This window comes from Mercenaria mercenaria, chromosome 15 (assembly GCF_021730395.1).
Source record: "Mercenaria mercenaria strain notata chromosome 15, MADL_Memer_1, whole genome shotgun sequence".
Lineage (NCBI taxonomy): Eukaryota > Metazoa > Mollusca > Bivalvia > Venerida > Veneridae > Mercenaria > Mercenaria mercenaria.
In genome coordinates this window covers 16,250,855-16,272,937 of record NC_069375.1, presented here as the reverse complement: position 1 = coordinate 16,272,937, position 22,083 = coordinate 16,250,855, and the positions used below count along the sequence as shown (strand labels likewise).

Below are 22,083 nucleotides of genomic sequence, written 5' to 3'. Positions count from 1 at the left end.
AGGTCACATTGACCCGGAAGAGTTAAACCCTTTCCGGACAATAACTTGAGAACGCTTGGGCCTAGGATCACGAAACTTAATAGGGAGGTTGATCATTACCAGCAGATGATTATGAGGTCAGTAGGTCAGAGGTCAAGGTCACATTGAACCAGAACAGTGAAACTTGCGTTTTGTTTACAGCGAGCATATAATTTCTGTTCCTTGTGCAATTACTGAATGCATTTCATGTTCGACCAGCTCTTGTTCTTAACTTAGTCTTTCTCCTAATAAAGAAGCTTGCAATTTTTATGCCCCCAGCATCTACTGATGCGGGAGGCACATAGTGATTGTCCTGTCCGTTTATTCGTCCGTCCATAAGAGGTTAACCAAATGGGACCGTTTCGTCTAGCATCAGTACCCCTTACTAGAATGACTTGATACTTATGCAGATGTAATCTGTGACCATTCCTCATCTTCAGACATCACCTGACCTCAGTTTTGACTTCGTTTGCTTTATATGGGCTATGTCTTGGTTAACCAAATTGGACCGTTTTGTCTAGATAGCATCAATACCCCTTACAAGAATGAATTGATTCTAATTGTGAAAGTAAACTGTGACCATTCCTCCTCTTCAAACATCACCTGACCTCAGTTTGACCTTGACCTTGTTTTGGACTTAGGTGCAAAATGCATGTCAGACACATTATGTAGAATGAAATGCTGATGCTGTAACTGTGAGGGCAATGTGAGGGCAGTCACCATTTTCAACAAGTCCAAAAATGATACAAACATCATTGACAGATATTAGGAATACTTCATTCACTAATTTCAGATGACGTCTGGCATTCAAGGTGAAATATGAAGGAGGTTGGGAATGAGAGACGTTTTGGTTTAAATGCCCTGGTACGATTGTTCCATACAGGACTGTGTACAGCTATTCTCACTACTTTACTATGGAAAGAAACTGGTAAAATTCTCAAGTTATTATGTCTCCCCCCACCCCCTCTGGGGGAGACATATTGTTTTTGCCCTGTCCGTCCGTACGTCACACTTCATTTCCGAGCAATAACTGGAGAACCATTTGACCTAGAACCTTCAAACTTGATAGGGTTGTAGGGCTGCTGGAGTATACGACCCCTATTGTTTTTGGGGTCACTCTGTCAAAGGTCAAGGTCACAGGGGCCTGAACATTGAAAACCATTTCCGATCAATAACTAGAGAACCACTTGACCCAGAATGTTGAAACTTAATAGGATGATTGGTTATGAAGACTAGATGACCCCTATTGATTTTGGGGTCACTCCATCATAGGTCAGGGTCACAGGGGCCTGAACATTGAAAACAATTTCTGATCAATAACTAGAGAACCACTTGACCCAGAATGTTGAAACTTCATAGGATGATTCGTCATGAAGAGTAGATGACCCCTATTGATTTTGGGGTCACTCAGTCAAACGTCAAGGTCACAGGGGCCTGATCATTGAAAACCATTTCCAATCAATAACTAGAAACCACTTGACCCAGAATGTTGAAACTTCATAGGATGATTGGTCATGAAGAGTAAATGACCCCTTTTATTTTTGGGGTCACTCCGTCAAAGGTCAAGGTCACAGGGGCCTGAACATTGAAAACCATTTCTGATCAATAACTATAGAACCATTTGACCCAGAATGTTGAAACTTCATAGGATGATTGGTCATGTAGAGTAGATGACCCCTAATATCTTTCAGGTCACTCCGTTAAAGGTCAAGGTCACAGGGCCTGAACATTAAAAAACCATTTCCAATCAATAACTTGAGTACCACTTGACCCAGAATGTTGAAACTTCATAAGATATTGTAGCATGCAAAGTAGACGACCCCTATCAATTTTGGGGTCATCTTTAAAGGTCATGGTCACAGGGCCTGAACATGAAAACATTCAATCCTCCGTCAACCTACGTCACACTTCATTTCCGATCAATAACTGGAGAACCATTTGACCTAGAATCCTTCAAACTTGATAGGTGTAGGCTGCTGAGTAGACGACCCCTATTGATTTTGGGGTCACTCTGTCAAGGTCAGGTCCACAGGGGCCTGAACATTGAAAACCATTTCCGATCAATAACTAGAGAACCACTTGACCCAGAATGTTGAAACTTATAGGATGATTGTCATGAAGACTAGATGACCCCTATTGATTTTGGGGTCACTCCATCAAAGATCAAGATCACAGGGGCCTGAACATTGAAAACAACTTCCGATCAATAACTAGAGAACCACTTGACCCAGAAATGTGAAACTTCATAGGATGATTGGTCATGAAGAGTAGATGACCTCTATTGTTTTTGGGGTCTCTCTGTCAAAGGTCAAGGTCATCGGGGCTTGAACATTGAAAACCATTCCTGATCAATAACTATAGAACCATTTGACCCAGAATGTTGAAACTTCATAGGATGATTGGTCATGTAGAGTAGATGACCCCTAATGTTTTTGGGGTCACTCCGTCAAAGGTCAAGGTCACAGGGGCCTGAACATTGAAAACCATTTCCAGTCAATAACTATAGAACCATTTGACCCAGAATGTTGAAACTTCATAGGATGATTGTACATGCAAAGTAGATGACCCCTATCAATTTTGGTCAAACTGTTAAAGGTCAAGGTCACAGGGGCCTGAACATTGAAAAACATTTCCAGTCCATCCGTACGTCACACTTCATTTCCGAGCAATAACTGGAGAACCATTTGACCTAGAACCTTCAAACTTGATAGGGTTGTAGGGCTGCTGGAATAGACGACCCCTATTGTTTTTGGGGTCACTCTGTCAAAGGTCAAGGTCACAGGGGCCTGAACATTGAAAACCATTTCTGATCAATAACTAGAGAACCACTTGACCCAGAATGTTAAAACTTAATAGGATGATTGGTTATGAAGACTAGATGACCCCTATTGATTTTGGGGTCACTCCATCAAAGATCAAGGTCACAGGGGCCTGATCATTGAAAACCATTTCCAATCAATAACTAGAGAACCACTTGACCCAGAATGTTGAAACTTCATAGGATGATTGGTCATGAAGAGTAGATGACCCCTATTGTTTTTGGGGTCACTCCGTCAAAGGTCAAGGTCACAGGGGCCTGAACATTGAAAACCATTTCCAGTCAATAACTATAGAACCATTTGACCCAGAATGTTGAAGCTTCATAGGATGATTGGTCATGTAGAGTAGATGACCCTTAATGTCTTTGGGGTCACTCTGTTAAAGGTCAAGGTCACAGGGGCCTGAACATTAAAAACCATTTCCAATCAATAACTTGAGTACCACTTGACCCAGAATGTTGAAACTTCATAAGATGATTGTACATGCAAAGTAGATGACCCCTATCAATTTTGGGGTCATTCTGTTAAAGGTCAAGGTCACAGGGGCCTGAACATTGAAAAACATTTCCAGTCCGTCCGTCCATCCGTACGTCACACTTCATTTCCGAGCAATAACTGGAGAACCATTTGACCTAGAACCTTCAAACTTGATAGGGTTGTCGTGCTGCTGGAGTAGACGACCCCTAACGTTTTTGGGGTCACTCTGTCAAAGGTCAAGGTCCCAGGGGCCTGAACATTGAAAACCATTTCCGATCAATAACTAGAGAACCACTTGACCCAGAATGTTGAAACTTAATAGGATGATTGGTCATGAAGACTAGATGACCCCTATTGATTTTGGGGTCACTCCATCAAAGATCAAGGTCACAGGGGCCTGAACATTGAAAACAACTTCCGATCAATAACTAGAGAACCATTTGACCCAGAATGTTGAAACTTCATAGGATGTTTGATCATGAAGAGTAGATGACCCCTATTGTTTTTGGGGTCACTCCGTCAAAGGTCAAGGTCACAGGGGCCTGAACATTGAAAACCATTTCTGATCAATAACTATGGAACCATTTGACCCAGAATGTTGAAACTTCATAGGATGATTGGTCATGTAGAGTAGATGACCCCTAATGTCTTTGGGGTCACTCCGTTATAGGTCAAGGTCACAGGGGCCTGAATATTAAAAACCATTTCCAGTCAATAACTTGAGTACCACTTGACCCAGAATGTTGAGACTTCATAAGATGATTGTACATGCAAAGTAGATGACCCCTATCATTTTTGGGGTCATTCTGTTAAAGGTCAAGGTCACAGGGGCCTGAACATTGAAAAACATTTCCAGTCCGTCCGTACGTCAAACTTCATTTCCGAGCAATAACTGGAGAACCATTTGACCTAGAACCTTCAAACATGATAGGGTTGTAGGGCTGCTGGAGTAGACGACCCCTATTGTTTTTGGGGTCACTCTGTCAAAGGTCAAGGTCACAGGGGCCTGAACATTGAAAACCATTTCCGATCAATAACTAGAGAACCACTTGACCCAGAATGTTGAAACTTAATAGGATGATTGGTCATGAAGACTAGATGACCCCTATTGATTTTGGGGTCACTCCATCAAAGATCAAGGTCACAGGGGCCTGAAAATTGAAAACAGTTTCTGATCAATAACTAGAGAACCACTTGACCCAGAATGTTGAAACTTCATAGGATGATTGGTCATGAAGAGTAGATGACCCCTATTGTTTTTGGGGTCACTCCGTCAAAGGTCAAGGTCACAGGGGCCTGAACATTGAAAACCATTTCTGATCAATAACTATGGAACCATTTGACCCAGAATGTTGAAGCTTCATAGGATGATTGGTCATGTAGAGTAGATGACCCCTAATGTCTTTGGGGTCACTCTGTGAAAGGTCAAGATCACAGGTGCCTGAACATTAAAAACCATTTCCAATCAATAACTTGAGTACCACTTGACCCAGAATGTTGAAACTTCATAAGATGATTGTACATGCAAAGTAGATGACCCCTATCAATTTTGGGGTCATTCTGTTAAAGGTCAAGGTCACAGGGGCCTGAACATTGAAAAACATTTCCAGTCTGTGACTTGAGAACCACTTGACTCAGAATGTTGAAACTTAATAGGATGATTGGTCATGCTGAGTAGATGACCCCTATCGATTTTGGGGTCACTCTGTCAAAGGTCAAGGTCACAGGGGCCTGAACATGGAAAACTGTTTCCAATCAATAACTTAAGAACCTGTTGACCCAGAATGTTAAAACTTTATAGGATAATTGGACATGCAGAGTAAATGACCCCAATTAATTTTGGGGTCACTCTATTGAAGGTCAAGGTCACAGGGGCCTGAACATGGAAAACAATTTCTGGTCAGCAACTTGAGAACCACTCAACCCAGAATGTTGAAACTTCAAAGGATGATTGCTCATGCACAGTAGATGACCCCTATCGATTTTGGGGTCACTCCGTTAAAGGTCAAGGTCACAGGGGCCTGAACATTGATAACCATTTCCGATCAGTAACTTGAGAACCTCTTGATCCAGGATGTTGAAACTTCATAGGATAATTGAACATGCAGAGTAGATGACTCCTATTGATTTTTGGGTCAGTCTATTAAAGGTCAAGGTCACAGGGGCTTGGTCATGTGAAATCATTTCCGGAAAATAACTTGAGAACCACTTGACCTAGAATGTTGAAACTTAATAGGATGATTGGACATGCAGAGTAGATGACCCCTATATATTTTGGGGTCACTTGATCAAAGGTCAAGGTCAGAGGAGCCTGAACAGTGACTTGAGAACCACTAGGCCAAGAGTGTTGAAACTTAGTGGGATGACTGGACATGCCAAGTAGATGATCCCTATTGCAGCCAACCATCAGTGTCTCTTTGACTTTCGCTCCTGACCCCTACTGACTTCTTGCCTATACCACTTTGCATTTGGGGAGACATGCGCTTTTTTGCAAAAGCATCTTTTTTAACTTTTTTTTTCACAGACATTTTAATGAACATTAAAACAAAATTTTCAAGCAAGTTTTACATGATATTTAGACTTTTTACCAGATCTGATTTGATTGAAGACAGAGGAATGCTTTGTATAGTTATTGCTTGCAGTATTTATTTTTATATGCTCGTTTGAAAAACGGGACATATTACAAGAACACCCCTGGCGGGCGGGCGGCATCCACAGACCTTGTCCGAAGCATATCTTCTTCATGCATGGAGGGATTTTGATGAAACTTAGCACAGTTGTTCACCATCATGAGACTTAGTGTCGTGCGCAAGAACCAGGTCCCTAGGTCTAAAGACAAGGTCACACTGAGAGGTAAAAGGTCAAATTCAAGAATGACTGTCCGGAGCATATCTTCTTCATGCATGGAGGGATTTTGATGTAACATGGACGGATTTTGATGTAACTTGGCACAATTGTTCACCATCATGAGACGGCTTGTCATGCGCAAGACCCAGGTCCCTAGGTCTAAGGTCAAGCTCATACTTGGAGATCAAAGGTCAATTTCAAAATGACTTTGTCCGGAGCATATCTTCTTCATGCATGGAGAGATTTTGATGTAATTTGGCACAATTGTTCACCATCAGTTCTAAGGTCAAGGTCATACTTAGAGGTCAAAGGATACAAGAATGAAAACTTTGTCCGGAGCATTTCTTCTTCATGCATCGAGGGATTTTGATATAACTTGGCACAAATGCTCACCACCATGAGATGGAGTGTCATGCGCAAGAACCAGTTCCCTAGGTCGAAGGTCAAAGTCAGACTTAGAGGCTAAAGGTCAGATACAAGAATGACTTTGTCCGAATCATTTCTTCTTCATGCATAGAGGAATTTTTATGTAACTTGGCACAGTTGTACACCATCATGGGACGAAGTGTCATGCGCAGGTCCCTTCTTTATAATTACTTCCCTTTGATGTTGCTATATAGCTTATATTGTAACTTTTCATTACTATTTGTAGGGAAAAATTGAGACCACTTTTCTGTAGTACAACATGCATGTTGCATCCAATTTTGAGGTGTATTTTGACCTATCTCTACCTGGTAAGGATTTTTATGTGGACTTACAATTTTTTTTTTTTATTAAAGATTAACTTTCCTTAGTTGTTACAATAAATAACTTTTATTGTAACTTTTTTATAATTGACCGTATGGAAAAACTAAGACCACTTTTCTGTGGTACAACATAGATGTTACTTTCAAATTTTAGGTGTATTTTAAGGTATCTCTACCTGGAAAAGAGTTTTTATGTGGATTTAGAAAAACAAGAATTACAATAATTACTCAACAACCACAAAATTGAAATTCCATTTGCAAATACAGGTGCTAGTGTAAAGAAATTTGCTGTGACGGGCATATATTGTGACATTCTGTTTAACAGATCGGTCAATCATATGTTCAGTATTCTTTGCAACTTGCTCTCTAATGTAAATGATACTGAATATGAGTCAGATGTGTTTTCTAGGAACCATTAATTTTGTCATGGAGAGCATTTCCTTCTCTGGGGATCAACCTTTCATTCTCTAGATTGTTAAACATGTGTATGGAACGCCTAGACTGCCTTGGCTTGATAATTATTATTTCGTCATGTGCATCTTTCAATATATTTTGTACAAAATTAATCATAATTTGTTATGTAGATAATTCAGTTCGTTATGTACATTTACTAGTTTGTGCAGTACATTCGCTAGTTGGTGCTGTACAATTAATAGTTCGTTATGTGCTTAAAATTTCGAATATATTCGATACAAATCATTATTTGTTATGCAGATGAAGCAGTTTCTTATGTACACTCACTATTTTGTGCTGTCCTGGTCCAGTTAATAGTTCATCAGGTGCATTTTCCAATATATTCAGTACAAATCATAATTTGTTTTGTAGATAAAGCAGTTTGTTATGTACATTTCTTAGTTTGTGCTGTGCATTCGCTAGATTATTCTTTACAATTGATAGTTCGTCATGTGCCATTTCCAATATATTTGGCAAAGGGGTCTGGCACATGAGTGGATTAGGTTTAATGGCTTATATTTGAGTCCTAGAGCAATAATTATGTAAAAAATCATATTTGGTATAAATCATGATTTGTTATGTAGATAAAGCAGTTTTGTCTTGTACATATTTTAGTTTTTGCTTTGCATTCACTAGTTTGTGCAGTACAATTAATAGTTCGTCATGTGCATTTTCCAATATATTCAGTACAAATCATAATTTGTTATGTAGATAAAGCAGTTTGTTATGTACATTTACCAGTTTGTTCTGTACATATTTTAGTTTGTGCTGTGCATTTAATAGTTTGTTCTGTACAATTAATAGATCGTCATGTGCATTTAAGGTGGAGTGCGACCTTTAAAATTTTTTTAGATAGATCTATGAAAAATTAACGGAAGAAAATTGAGGATATTTCTGATTTATTCCAGTTTTCCGTTTGGCTCTTATTTAAGCCACATTTGTTTGGTGTGCTGTCAAACTTGGCCACTAACGGCACTTTTTGGGCGTCATTTCTTGGCGTCATTTTCATTGTTTCTGTACGGTTTTCAGCATATCCCTGTTTTAACTGGAAGCGGACGCAAATGAAATTTATATATTTTTAAAAGATTTAAAATTTCCTTTCCTGTGATATAAATTTAGTGAATGATCTATGACGTACCTTAAGATTATGACGCATTAAAGCGTCAGACTTATACAAAACGTAACGTAGAGTTTAGCTGGAAAATTGTCCGTTTTTCGAGAATAACATTTTTTCGTGTCGAGGAATTTTGTTTAAATTTCAATCATAAATGCGCAAATATATTTACTTGCGTTTGATTAACAAAAAGTTGTATGTCACCGAATTCGTTTTTTCAGTACCATCGATTTTGTTTCCCCAACCCCGAGTTGAAATACGACGTTATTTGGTAGTATTTTTAAAGTTACACTAAAGTTTCGGACGATTTCGGAAAACTTGGAACCAGTTTTCGAAACTTTATCGTAAAAGTATATGTTCAATTCAGGTGGAGTGCGACCTTTAAAAATTTTTTAGATAGATCTATGAAAAATTAACGGAAGAAAATTGAGGATATTTCTGATTTATTCCAGTTTTCCGTTTGGCTCTTATTTAAGCCACATTTGTTTGGTGTACTGTCAAACTTGGCCACTAACGGCACTTTTTGGGCGTTATTTCTTGGCGTCATTTTCATTGTTTCTGTACGGTTTTCAGCATATCCCTGTTTTAGCTGGAAGCGGACGCGAATGAAATTTATATATATTTTTTTTTAAAAATTAAAATTTGCTTTCCTGTGATATAAATTTCGTAAATGATTTATAATGTACCTTAAGATTATGACGCATTAAAGCGTCAGACTTATACAAAACGTAACGTAGAGTTTAGCTGGAAAATTGTCCGTTTTTCGAGAATAACATTTTTTCGTTTCGAGGAATTTTGTTTAAATTTCAATCATAAATGCGCAAATATATTTACTTGCGTTTGATTAACAAAAAGTTGTATGTCACCGAATTCGTTTTTTCAGTACCATCGATTTTGTTTCCCCACCTTCGAGCTGAAATGCGACGTTATTTGGTGGTATTTTTAAAGTTACGCTAAAGTTTCGGACGATTTCGGAAAACTTGGAACCAGTTTTCAAAACTTTATCGTAAAAATATACGTCCAATGAAGGCATATACTGAAATATATATATAAAAAAACATCACATATACAGAAAATCGAATTATATATGAAAAATGAAGTAAACACGAAGTTATTTGGTGGTATTTTTAAGTTACGCCGATAGTTTCGGACGATTTCGGAAAATTTGTACTAAGGAGCTTATTGTCGACATAATTTCGTTAAGTTAAACGTTTAATGTTAGCATATACTGAAATATAAGAAAATAAAAATTCGAATTATAATAGAAAAATGAAGTCCCGGCTAGTTATGAGCTGTGAACTTTCGGTTTTTTTTTATAATTGATTATAATTAACTTAGTTAGTATTCGAGTTTAATGTGTAATTATGATTAAATTACTCCTGTCAGAAAGCGCATCATATGAAGAAAAAATGATTTTCAACCTTATAAGAATTCGATTTAATCGTGGGATTTACGGTGTTCCGTTAGGGCCAGCGCCTACTCCCTGTAAATGGGAAGCCCGAAGGTACGATGGTATGATGGCTAAGCGCGACAGTACAATGGCGAAAACAACGACAGTACGATGGTGACAGTCTGTTGAACTACTCTTCGGAATCAACTGTTGTGCTTCACCATCGTAGTGTCGCGGTCCGCGATTCACTATCGTAATATCACCATCCTAGTGTTGAGGTTTACCATATCAAAGTGTCGCGTTTCGCCAACGCACTGTCGCAAGTGTATTTTTATGATGTTAACCTGACAACAAATATTTTTAACGTCCCATGGCTTGCAATAAGAGCTGATTAAAAATATTTTCTTACAAAACAATTAATAACAATTACATGTATTATTATTCATTTTCTAGCTGAGAGGTTAATTTTGAATATAATTTTGTTTAAAAATAACATTCGGTCGGGTGGTATTTGTTTGAATTACACCCTACAGGTTGATATTTATTTTTCAAACCTCATTAAAACAATAGACCAACGGAGACTATTCTTGAACAGTACAACGCAAATAAGGTATGTAAACAGAAAAGAGGGTGAAGTGCGACAGTGCGATTGCAAAGCTCGACAGTCCGATGACGAAACTGCGATGGAGAAGCGTGACAGAGCGATGGCGACGCGTGCCAGTAGGATGGTGACACTACGATGGAGAAGCGTGGCAGAGCTATGGTAACACTACGATGGAGAAGCATGACAGAACGATAGCGAAGTATGACAGTACGACAGTGAAGCACGACAGTGCAATGATGACACTAAAATGGTTAAGCGTGACAGTGCGGTGGTGACACTTCGATCGCGAAGCGCGACTGTAAGATGGTGAAGCACGACAGTACAATGGCGAAGCAGTACTGCAGCACTTCACCATCGCACTCTCACAATTCGCCATCATTTTTTGTTTGGTTGATTGTTTGATATGATGTTTTTTCCATTACATCTCAGCTGAGCTGCAAATTTCTAACTGAGTGTCAATCGCGATTCTCTGCGACATTATTTGTGAACACATCTTCTACTCTAACTCGGAATAGTTGAGTGTTGCTTTTCGATCAAACCTTGCCGCTTGTTACACTTTAAAGAGTGCATATCCATTTCGACATCACAGTGAGCATGATATGTCTCCTGCAAAAACTTGAATACAACAAAGTTGGTACTGTTTAATAATTTTCTCTTTTAAGTTTTCTTTCTAATATGCAAAGGAAGAAACATTATATCAAGTCAGCAATCGAGCTCGAGTTACAATCAGAAAATCAGTGATGAAAAATATAGAGTATTTCTTTAAACTAAAAAAGAATAAGTAGACAAACTCCGTTAACAGTAAAACTTTAATTTGTGGGTAATTCTTTACCTTTCCTACATACAACAACAATCCGACATCTAAGGCGCACGGTTATGATATTTTACATTAATATTGTCCATGGATGTACGGTCTCGCTGTCCTTTAGAAAATTTTGAAACGGTAACATGCATGAGTCAATTATAATACATATTCACATTAAATACCAATAATGAAGATAATACAAACTTTTAATGATGTTTTTAATAGAAGTAATTCCATTAAAATTACGTATCAATATCGAATGCTAATAAAAATTATTATAATTGAAGCAAAAACCAAAAGTTCGCAACTCAAAACCAGCCGGGGCTATTTTTTCTACTATTATTCTATTTACTGTATATGTGTTATTTCTTATGTTTCAGAATATGCTTTCATTGAACGTATATTTTTACGACAGAATGTCGACAACATCTTCCATAGTACAAGTTTTCCGAAATCGGCCGAAATTTTAGCGCAATTTTAAAAATACCACCAAATAACGTCGCATTTCAGCTCGGGGGTGGGGAAACAAAATCGGTGGTACTGAAAAAACGAATTCGGTGACATACAATTTTTTGTTAATCAAACGCAAGTAAATATATTTACGCATTTATGATTGAAATTTAAACAAAATTCCTCGACACGAAAAAATGTTATTCTCGAAAAACGGACAATTTTCCAGCTAAACTCTACGTTACGTTTTATATAAGTCTGACGCTTTAATGCGTCATAATCTTAAGGTACATCATAAATCATTCGCGAAATTTATATCACAGGAAAGGAAATTTTAAATCTTTTAAAAATATATAAATTTCATTCGCGTCCGCTTCCAGCTAAAACAGGGATATGCTGAAACCCGTACAGAAACAATGAAAATGACGCCAAGAAATGACGCCCAAAAAGTGCCGTTAGTGGCCAAGTTTGACAGCGCACCAAACAAATGTGGCTTAAATAAGAGCCAAACGGAAAACTGGAATAAATCAGAAATATCCTCAATTTTCTTCTGTTAATTTTTCATAGATCTATCTAAAAAAAATTTAAAGGTCGCACTCCACCTTAACAATATATTCGGTGCAAAATATCATAATTTGTTATGACAAACTAATAATTATCACATAGAGGCGGTTTAGGCATTTCATACTTCGAGGGCTCGGCGCAAGACTATTCTAACTTGATATTTTACAGAAAATGGTTATTTCACATTTTCTCTTGTAAAATCTGGAATTACATAATTCTGTGAATTATTGCAGTTATATTCCAAGATTTTTTCATTTTTTTTCAAATTTCAAAAATATATTCCATCTCCAGTTATAAATTACTTTGTGCAAAACTATTCTAACTCAAGTTAGATTAGTTTTGCAATACAGTTTAATATTATTACTGACTACACATTAATGCAAAACTATTCTAACTCGAGTTAGAATAGTTTTGCAAACAAAGATAATGTAACTTAACTGTGATATGTTTCATGTAAGACTATTCTAACTAAACTTGATGATGTCATTACATGAGTTTATGATGTCATAGCTCTTTTGGCACTTGTGATTCCATTGTATTGTCTGAAAATGTCTGCCAGATTATGATTTTTTTGGGTTACCAATCTTTTATAAAAAGCAGAATGGAAGACTATTTTCTAAGACTTTAAGTTTTGTAAGTATCACAGTTTTCTTTTTAAAAAGGTCCTAGTGTATATGAATCATGAAATTTTATATTATTCATTGGCACTTTATAAGAGGCATAATTATTTTAGAAACAATGTCACTCCTAGAGCGACACTAGTGATGGACAGCTTTTTATAGCTTACTTTGTATTGTGTTGTCTCAACATTTTCGCACAGTTCTCGTAGGAACTGACCATAATTTGAATCTGAACTCACTCATCACATTCTTTTTTTTGTGACCTGTTTCAATGACAATTGTGTTTTATGCTTAGTTTGATGTTGTTTGATGAAGTACCTTGACAATGTGACAAATTCAATATAACGTAAATGAAATCATTGGCAAACAAACATTATGCAGTGGGACCAATCATGAAAGTCGGAGTGAGTACAATTGTTACAGGCCCATAGGACTTTGCTCTTGGTACAGATTTATAATAAGTTCCAAGATAGGCATCAGTGTTTGATTTTGCATTCCCCTTGTCACTTAATTGTGCATATATTTGAAATCCAGATGAGTGCTAAATAACTTTATTGGACTTGACCTGATTGTAGCTCAAAATCATTCATCAACTGTGCAGCTGATCAGAGTCTGTAGTGTTTGCTACATGGACATTTTAATCAAACCTAATGGTTTGAACAGCAAACCATGATACAGCATTGATAGTGAGTCTGATCTGGGTTTGCACTTAGACTTGATACTATATAGTGGTTACCATTAAGTTACAATGGTATTGGAAACGTCCATATTTTTTTCAATAAACTGGCGCCTGTAATTCATATCGGGTGCATAACATAATTTAATGTGTCATTGCATTAATACTTTTATTTATATCAGTATTTTCAATCTTATTCAGGCTACTGAACAAATTCATAATATTAACATACTACCTTTATACGTGTAGATAGGTATGTAATACAAGGGTCATTATCTTTGCATTGGGAAAATATGCACTTGTTCTTCAGCAGAGAATATTACGCTTCTATCGTCGCGCAGTATTTCCATTGCAGAACTTGTGCATATGTCCAGATACAAAGCTAATTACATATATATACAGTGTATCTTTAATATATTAGCAGGTTGGACTACAACACCAGCAGACCGGGTTCGATTCCTGGTCACGGCTGATATCCCAACTAGTGTTCAGGGCTGGGTGATTTACTTAAATTGGTACTGTTTCCAGCAGTATCGGCCTAGACTGGATGCTGGGGAGGTAAATATGACACCTGCCGTGGGCTCGGCTGGAAACAAGGTGTTCCATCCATTCCAGGTGGGGACTTTCGTCGACTACCCACGTTAAACAAGAAACTTTACCATTACTTTTATCTCGTTTCGTCACTTTAAAAGTTAATAAACATAAAACTGTGTCACTACTGTTAGAATTGAAAAATGGTATGACACTGTTTCACTTACTTTACTTCAAAGAGCTTAAATAAATAACATTTTCAGGTTATTATGTTGTCTGTACAAGGTTCATACCATCAAGGGCATACAAGGTACCATGGGGCTGGATGCAAGGGCATACAAAGCCAATAGTGTAACAGCAATTATACTTCTTGCAAATGCACAGTCTCCTATGTTATGGAAATCAGATGACATAGACCACATTCTTGAAGCTGGCGATATATACAGTAAATAGACCTAGACAAATATCTTCTAACATCTGACTCATCAAATGTATTGATAGAAAGTTGTATACTCTATCAAAGTAGTCAATACATTATATAATATATATGCGTAATATTTTTTAAGATGTTTGCAACACAAATTTAAGACCTTTATGTGAATTTTTCACTTAGTGAAGGGCCAAAACTCTGGCCTAGCCGAGTAAAATCCCAAAATGAACACCTGATGCAAAGTTTCATAGGCTATAAAACAATCCTCTAATGTTTTATGACTCTAGGTAAAGTACATTTTGACAAACATGTAGAAAAAAACTTTTATTTTTTTTACTTAGTCAAGGACCATAACTCTGGCCAAACAAAGCGGGAAAAAAAAATAAAAAAATTTAGGTGCACAAATTCACATACCAGATAATATTCCTGAATGATTTCATGAATCTAGGAGAATTTTTTAAGATAAAAATATATGCAACACATTTAGCACTTTATTTGTGTCACTAAGTCAAAGACCATAAATCCAGTCTGGCTGAGTAAAATCCCAAACAGAACTCCAGGTGTGCAACTTCAGATGCTATTTAACAATCCCCAAATGTTTTACTACTCTTAAGTCAAATACTTTTTGAGATTCAAGTGACACAAACTTGTATCCCACTTATGCATATTTTTGACAATCAAGGGCCATAACACTAGTCTGACTGACAAAAATCCAGAACAAAATCCCATGTGCATAACTTCACATGCCAAACAATATTCCGATGATGTTTCATGACCCTATGATATATATACTTTTTTTAGATATATGCAACACAACTTTGCATGATAAATTATCTTTTTACTAAGTCAAGGGCCATAACTTTAGTCTGACTGAGTGATGTCAGTAACAAAACCCCAAATGAGCAACTTTATATGCTAAATAATATTCCTGTTATATTTCATAATACTGGGTCAGATACTTTCTGACATACATGCGACTTGGGCCCTTTTTATGCCTATTTTAGACTAGAAGTCAGGGGCCATAAATCTTGTCTGTGTGAGATCCAAATTAAAACCCCTGGTGCTCTGCTTCCCTTGCTGAATAACAATGAGGTTTGATGATTTTGGCTGAAATACTTTTTTAGATAATTTATGAATGATACACATTGGGACGGACAGATGGAGGGACAAGGGTAACTCTTAAGACCAGAGCATGTGAAATGCTTTTATGGGTTTTCATGTTTTGACTTTGAGTGCAATTAGCACTTGGTGCTTGATTTCTGTTTTGCTGATCAATATGGAATTGACTTTTTTAAATTGTTTTCATATTTAAAGGGTTTTCTTGGTTTGGGCAATTATTAGACAAGAGTGAAACAAAAAATACCTTAATTTGCAATTTAATCATATTAGATTCACAAAGATAAGAGGTTGGATTTACATGGATAAGAAAACAGAATCACTGATATTTTCAGTGAAGTTGTTATTTACTTTACAAAGACAGGAAATCATATAAAAACAGATATAAGTATATTTATTCCTTTTTCAACTTGCATGTCATGCAGACTTCTGGAAATTCGTCGGTCCGACAGACATGACCGGACAATTTTGAACAGGTCTGTGGTTTCTCAATCCGGATTCGGTCTGACTGACTGGCATTTATCGTACCCCGAGAACTGCAATATCTCGGACAACATATCAAAATGGCATCACTTACATATTATGCCAGGGCAGGATCGGGAAAGAAACATAAATTAACGACCAACATAAGTGAAAGGAAACAAATGTATGAAAATGAAAGGGTTGACCAACATTTAACGACTAAAAATGATCACACCTGGCTTGAATATGAATTATAATAAAGAAAAGCAACATATACATGGTACACTGACATTTTCTTCGGTCCGGCATATTTTTTTTGGTCCGGCAGATTTTTAGGCATTGCTGGACCAAATGTCCGGCCATTTTTTCCAACTTTCCTGAAGTCTGGTCATGGCGCTAAAATGTTTCCACATTTCCCTAAAATCTCACTCTCCCTAATCCTAGCCGAGGGAGAAGTGACTTCTCCCTAAAATCTTAGCCTAGCTTAATCCCTGCTAAAAACAACATAAACATAGCTTCAGACAGGTTGAATGCAGATCAGCCAAATATTTCTTAGCAGAAATTTCAAGATCCGCTACTCCTTTGCTGGAGCGGTATTATATCAAAAGTCCATCATTTGTTTTATCTGCTTCTTCCGCATGACAAAACTGTTCAAACTGTTTCTAGAAAGTGTTTTTGATAGATCTCTGCAATGAATGTTACTTTTCAGTGCACTTAACATATTTCAGAGGGTCTTTTTCCTCTTAACACGCTTAACAGTTATTGTTACAGTTTTAAAGTTTCATTTGAAAAGGTCAGTACATGATGTATGTGTATTAAAGGACACCCAGTTTTCTGTGTCTTAGATATTTTTGTGGAATCTCTTTATCATGCTTGATTTTACCAGTTGTTGAATGAAATGCAATGTAAGTCTAAATTATGCTAAAAAATGTAAGAAAATCCACATTTTGCTAGTAATTATAGTACAACTTTTACTGTAATAGCTTGGTACTTCAATTTCTATTGTACGTGGGGATATATTTGCAAGAATTTCATTTTAATGATTTCAGTTATTTATGAAATCTTAACACTTGTGAATAACATTCTGTTGTATTTATTGCTAGAATGCACTAAGAGAAAAAACTTGATTAGAAGTAAGAAATAAGCAGAATTTGTTACTAAAGTCATTTATTTATAAAGATTTTTTATTTTATTGAAAAATATTGGGGTGTGGGCTTCAGGTTCCATTTTTCCTATGGGACTACTCATATATACCATTTTTCTTCATACAACATGAGTCTGCATGACTTAAGATATATTGCAGAAGTATTCAAACTGGAGTTAGAATTATTCTGCACTAAAAAATAATTTGGATTCAACATCTTTTTTATGCAAAACTATTCCAACTTGAGATAGAATAGTCTTGCATAAAAAATAGTTTTAAGTAGTGTGTGTTTCTGGTGCAAAACTATGCTAAGTTTAAAGATGTGTATAAAATCAAAATAAATGATTTTATTGAAAAACTGAAAGTGTTTAGTATCAGTTTAGCCTTTTAAGATGTACTGATGATGAGAAACAATTTATAAGGCCATATCCAAAACTACAACGCAATTTTTTTCACTTCCTGACTAATTTCTGAAAATCAAGTTAGAATAGTCTTGCGCTGAGCCCTCGACTTGTGCTTGGAAGACAAGTCATTGTTTCATTCATGATAGATAATGTTGTTTGATTATAGGTCTAAGATGGGCATTGATAGAGATGAATGATCTGGTGTATGGAGCTGTGTTCCTGTGTTTGTTTGTGACATCTCTGACCCTGTACTATATAGCATGTCTCACAGATCCGGGATATGTATCTATCAGACAGTACAAACACGTATGTATTACTAGATACGTGTTTTCGTATTTAATTAATCAGATCATGACAACTATTACTCAGATTTGCCAGGAAATGTGAAAAAACAACAACAGCAATTTGAATTATTCAGTTTAAATATTTTAAATGTTCTTTTGGCTTGGATTTGTAGCCATGTTGTCTTTATTGTCGCCATCTCTGTTTTCAATACACCTGCAATGAACAGTGTTGTTAATTCCAGGACATTATGTTTGTGAAACATTCTCAAGGTTTCCACCAGGTTACTGAGGACTGCTTTATCCTATAAGCCTATAGATATCAGAATATTAGATAAACTGCATTCATCAAAGTATATGGAAGGAATAATTTTCATTAAGTCCTGTAGGTAGTGGAGAGACATCTTGATTAAGTGCTGTCTGTCTGTTCCAGGGGTGACTTGATTGTACATAGGGAAATCTTCATAAATTTGCTAAAAATAAACCAGAAGGTGTAGATCTTAGATATTTGATATGTAACATTGACTAGTAGACTTCTACAAACTTTGTTCAAATCATGACCCCCGGGTTAAAATTGGCCCCGCCCCAGGGATTACTTGATTGTACATCGGAAAATCTTCCAAAAAAATTTTAAAAATCATCAGTTTGACATTTGAAACATGTAGCTCATATTACTCAGGTGAGCGATCCAGAGTCATCATGACCCTCTTGTTCAAATTTAGTGATGTTTTGGCCACTTCATTATATAATAAGGCAGATTTCGAATAAACCCCACAGGAGTGGTCAGTGCCAAGTCTGATTATATATATTTCGAGTGATTTCTAGGGGAGTTATGACCCATTATTTGTCATATTTGAAGATATTTTGGCATCTTCTCTTACATTATTGGGCAGATTTCCATCAAACCTTACAGGGTTTATCAGTGCCAAGCCTAGTTATACATATGATCTGCATGTTCTGGTTCAATGATTTTTAGCACAGTTATGGCCCTTGATTTGTCATATTCTTTTATATCTGTGCTACGACTCCTGTACCACCAGTTGGAATTCAACCAAACTTTACAGGAGTTACCACTGCCAAACCTAGTTGTGCATATCATTGGAATATTCAGGTTCAGGAGTTATAGCCCTAAATTTGTGGCATTTTATGATTTCTGATTTGTAAGTGCTTGGAGACATTCATTTTTATGCCCCCTTCAAAGAAGGAGGGGTATATTGTTTTGCAGATGTTGGTCAGTCTGTATGTAGACTAATCCGTTTCCAGATGATAACTTAAGAATGCTTGGGCCTAGGATCATGAAAGTTTATAGGAAGGTTGGTCATCACCTGCAGATGACCCCTTTTGATTTTGAGATCTGTATGTCAAAGGTCAAGGTCACAGTGACCTTGAACAGTTTTAACAGTTTCCGGATGAGAACTCAAGAACGCTTGGACCTAGGATAATAAAAGTTGATAGGGAGGTTGGTCATGAGCAGCAGATGACCCCTATTGATTTTGAGGTCAGTATGTCGAAGTTCAAGGTCACAGTGACCCAGAACAGTTAAACGGTTTCCGGATGATAACTCAAGATTGCTTGGGCCTAGGATCGTGAAAGTTGATAGGGAGGTTAATCATGACCAGCAGATGATCCCTATTGATTTTGAGATCAGTAGGTCAAAGGTCAAGGTCACAGTGACCAGGAACAGCAAAATGGTTTCCAGGTGATAACTTAAGAATGGTTAGGCCAAGGATCAGGAAACAGATAGGGAGATTGATCATGACCAGCAGAAGACCCCAATTGATTTTGAGGTCATTTGGTCAAAGTTCAAAGTTTAAAGTCAGATTGGCCAGAAACAGTTAAACGGTTTCTGGACGATAACTCGAGAACCCTTAAGCCAAGGGTCATGAAAGATGATAGAGAGGTTCATCATGCCCAGCAGATGACCCCTATTGATTTGAGGTCAGTAGGTCAAAGGTCAAAGTAACAGTGACCAGCAACATTTAAACCATTTCCAGACAATAACTTGAGAACGCTTGGGCCTAGGATCATGAAACTTGATAGGGAAGTTGGTCATGACCTGTAGATAATCCCTATAGATTTTGAGGTCTGTAGGCTAAAGGTCAAGGTCACATTGACCTGGAACAGTTAAACCCTTTCCGGACGATACCTTGAGAACACTTGGGCCTAGGATGACTAAACTTAATAGGGAGGTTGATCATGACCAGCAGATGACCCCTTTTGATTTTGAGATCAATAGGTCAAAGGTCAATGTCACATTGAACCAGAACAGTAGAACTTTTGTTTACAGTAAGCAAATAATTTCTTTTCTTTGTGCAATTACTGAATGCATCAGGAGGGGCATTTCATGTTCAGTGAGCTCTTGTTGTTATTTTGTGTTTTCATCAAGCAACTGAAAGACATGAAATTCACATTTATTTCATCTGTTGAGTTTGAAATTAACAAATTCATGTCCCAAAATAGCTGATATTAGTTGAAACCACAAATAATTATGATAAAGAAATTAAATGATCTTACAGTATATTCTGTAAGAAGTAAGAAATATTAGAAAGTGATCATGTATGATTTGTAAATAGACTAAGTAGGCTCATTACTTAGGAAATGATCATGTATGTTGATCATTTATGTTCTATATGTAGATAGCAGGCTCAGGAAATGATCATGTTTATTCTGTAGATAGATAACAAACAAGCTCAGGAAATGATTATGTATGTTTTATAGGTAGACAACAAACTCAGGAAGTTCTATAGGTAGACAGCAAGATGAGGAAATGATCATGTATGTTCTATAGATAGACAGTACATTCAGCAAATGATCATGTATGGCCTGTAGGTCGACAGCAAGCTTCAGTAATAATCATGTGTGATTTATATACAGTAAATCACCGCTCACTCGAGGTCGCAAGGGGATGAGCAAAATGCTCAGGTTATCCATGGTTTCGAGTGACCCAAACATTGACCAACATAGAAGAAAATTGAAGTTTGTTTTACCAGTTGTGATAGGGACCATTTGCAGAGTAAACGGTGATGCGTAATAATAACATACTTGTGGCATTTTAAAAAAAAAGAAGAGGTATAACAAACTTTATCTATGATAGACCTTTCAATACATAATTTGTAAATGGCACATGTGAAGAAACAACTGGGACTTTGTATTTTTATTTATCAACGAGTGCATATCAAAATTATTGTCTCAATTTTCTAAAAAGGCTACATTATTTCCTTCATTTGCTTGCAAACAACGGCTGATCAAAATACTTAGATCTAATAACAACCTTCTTGATCCCGCAAAAAAGAAGTTTAAAGTAATCAGTAATCGATCAATATTTTGATCAATAAAACTTTTCTTCAACGTTTTATTAATAATTAATCTCATTTTCAGATCAAATATACCAACAAACAAACATTTAAGATAGTCGTGGAATAGACCACGTAATACTCACGGCATGTGAATTAACCGATACATTCTGACCACCAAAGGTGTGAAAAAATTTAGACACCTCTGCTCAAGTTTGCCAGAAGCAACAAAGAGTAAATTAATACACAGGGATCAAGTGTTATGCTCGAGTGATCGAGTTACCGATGCTCGACCCAACCATGGTAATTTCACATAGAAAATAGAAGGAAATTGGCCGGGACCACATGAATTGCTCAAACGAGCCCAGGTACTCGAGTCATCGATGCTCGAGCGAGCGGTGTTTCACTGTATAGACATCAAGCTGAGGAAATGATCATGTATGTTCTGTAGGTAGGAAACAAGGTCAGAAAGTGATGATGTATGTTGTTTATTTGAAAGCAAGGTCATGAAGTGATCATGTATGGTAGTTATGTAGAAACAAGTTCAGGGGGTGATGGTGTATTCATGTAGTCAGGAAGTGATAATGTTTGTTCTATAATATATTTGTTCTGTATTTTATTTTCAGAACTCTGGACAAGTTAATCTAGATTTTGATGCTGACGCTGAAATGCCTGAGGACGAACCAGAATCAACGGGAACAGAATGTAGCATACCACTCACTGACCTCAATCAACCATTAGATAAGAAAAATAGATACAAATACAGGTTCTGTGATTACTGCGAGATACAGGTAAAATATTAGTGACAAATACAGGTTCTAAACATAAGATACAAATAC

General features: G+C 36.8%; 1 protein-coding gene across 1 annotated transcript in view; it reads left to right on the top strand.

Annotated features, from left to right (window-relative positions):
• The first annotated feature begins 811 nt into the window (after nucleotides 1–811).
• The window catches only part of LOC123545425 (palmitoyltransferase ZDHHC12-B-like), a 30,546-nt gene continuing 9,274 nt past the window's right edge, over nucleotides 812–22,083 (top strand). The window contains exons 1-3 of the mRNA XM_053524645.1: nucleotides 812–946; nucleotides 17,837–17,976; nucleotides 21,871–22,035. Coding sequence (XP_053380620.1) covers nucleotides 838–946; nucleotides 17,837–17,976; nucleotides 21,871–22,035 — 414 coding nt within the window. The 5' untranslated portion in view covers nucleotides 812–837. The remainder of the gene's footprint in view (nucleotides 947–17,836; nucleotides 17,977–21,870; nucleotides 22,036–22,083) is intronic.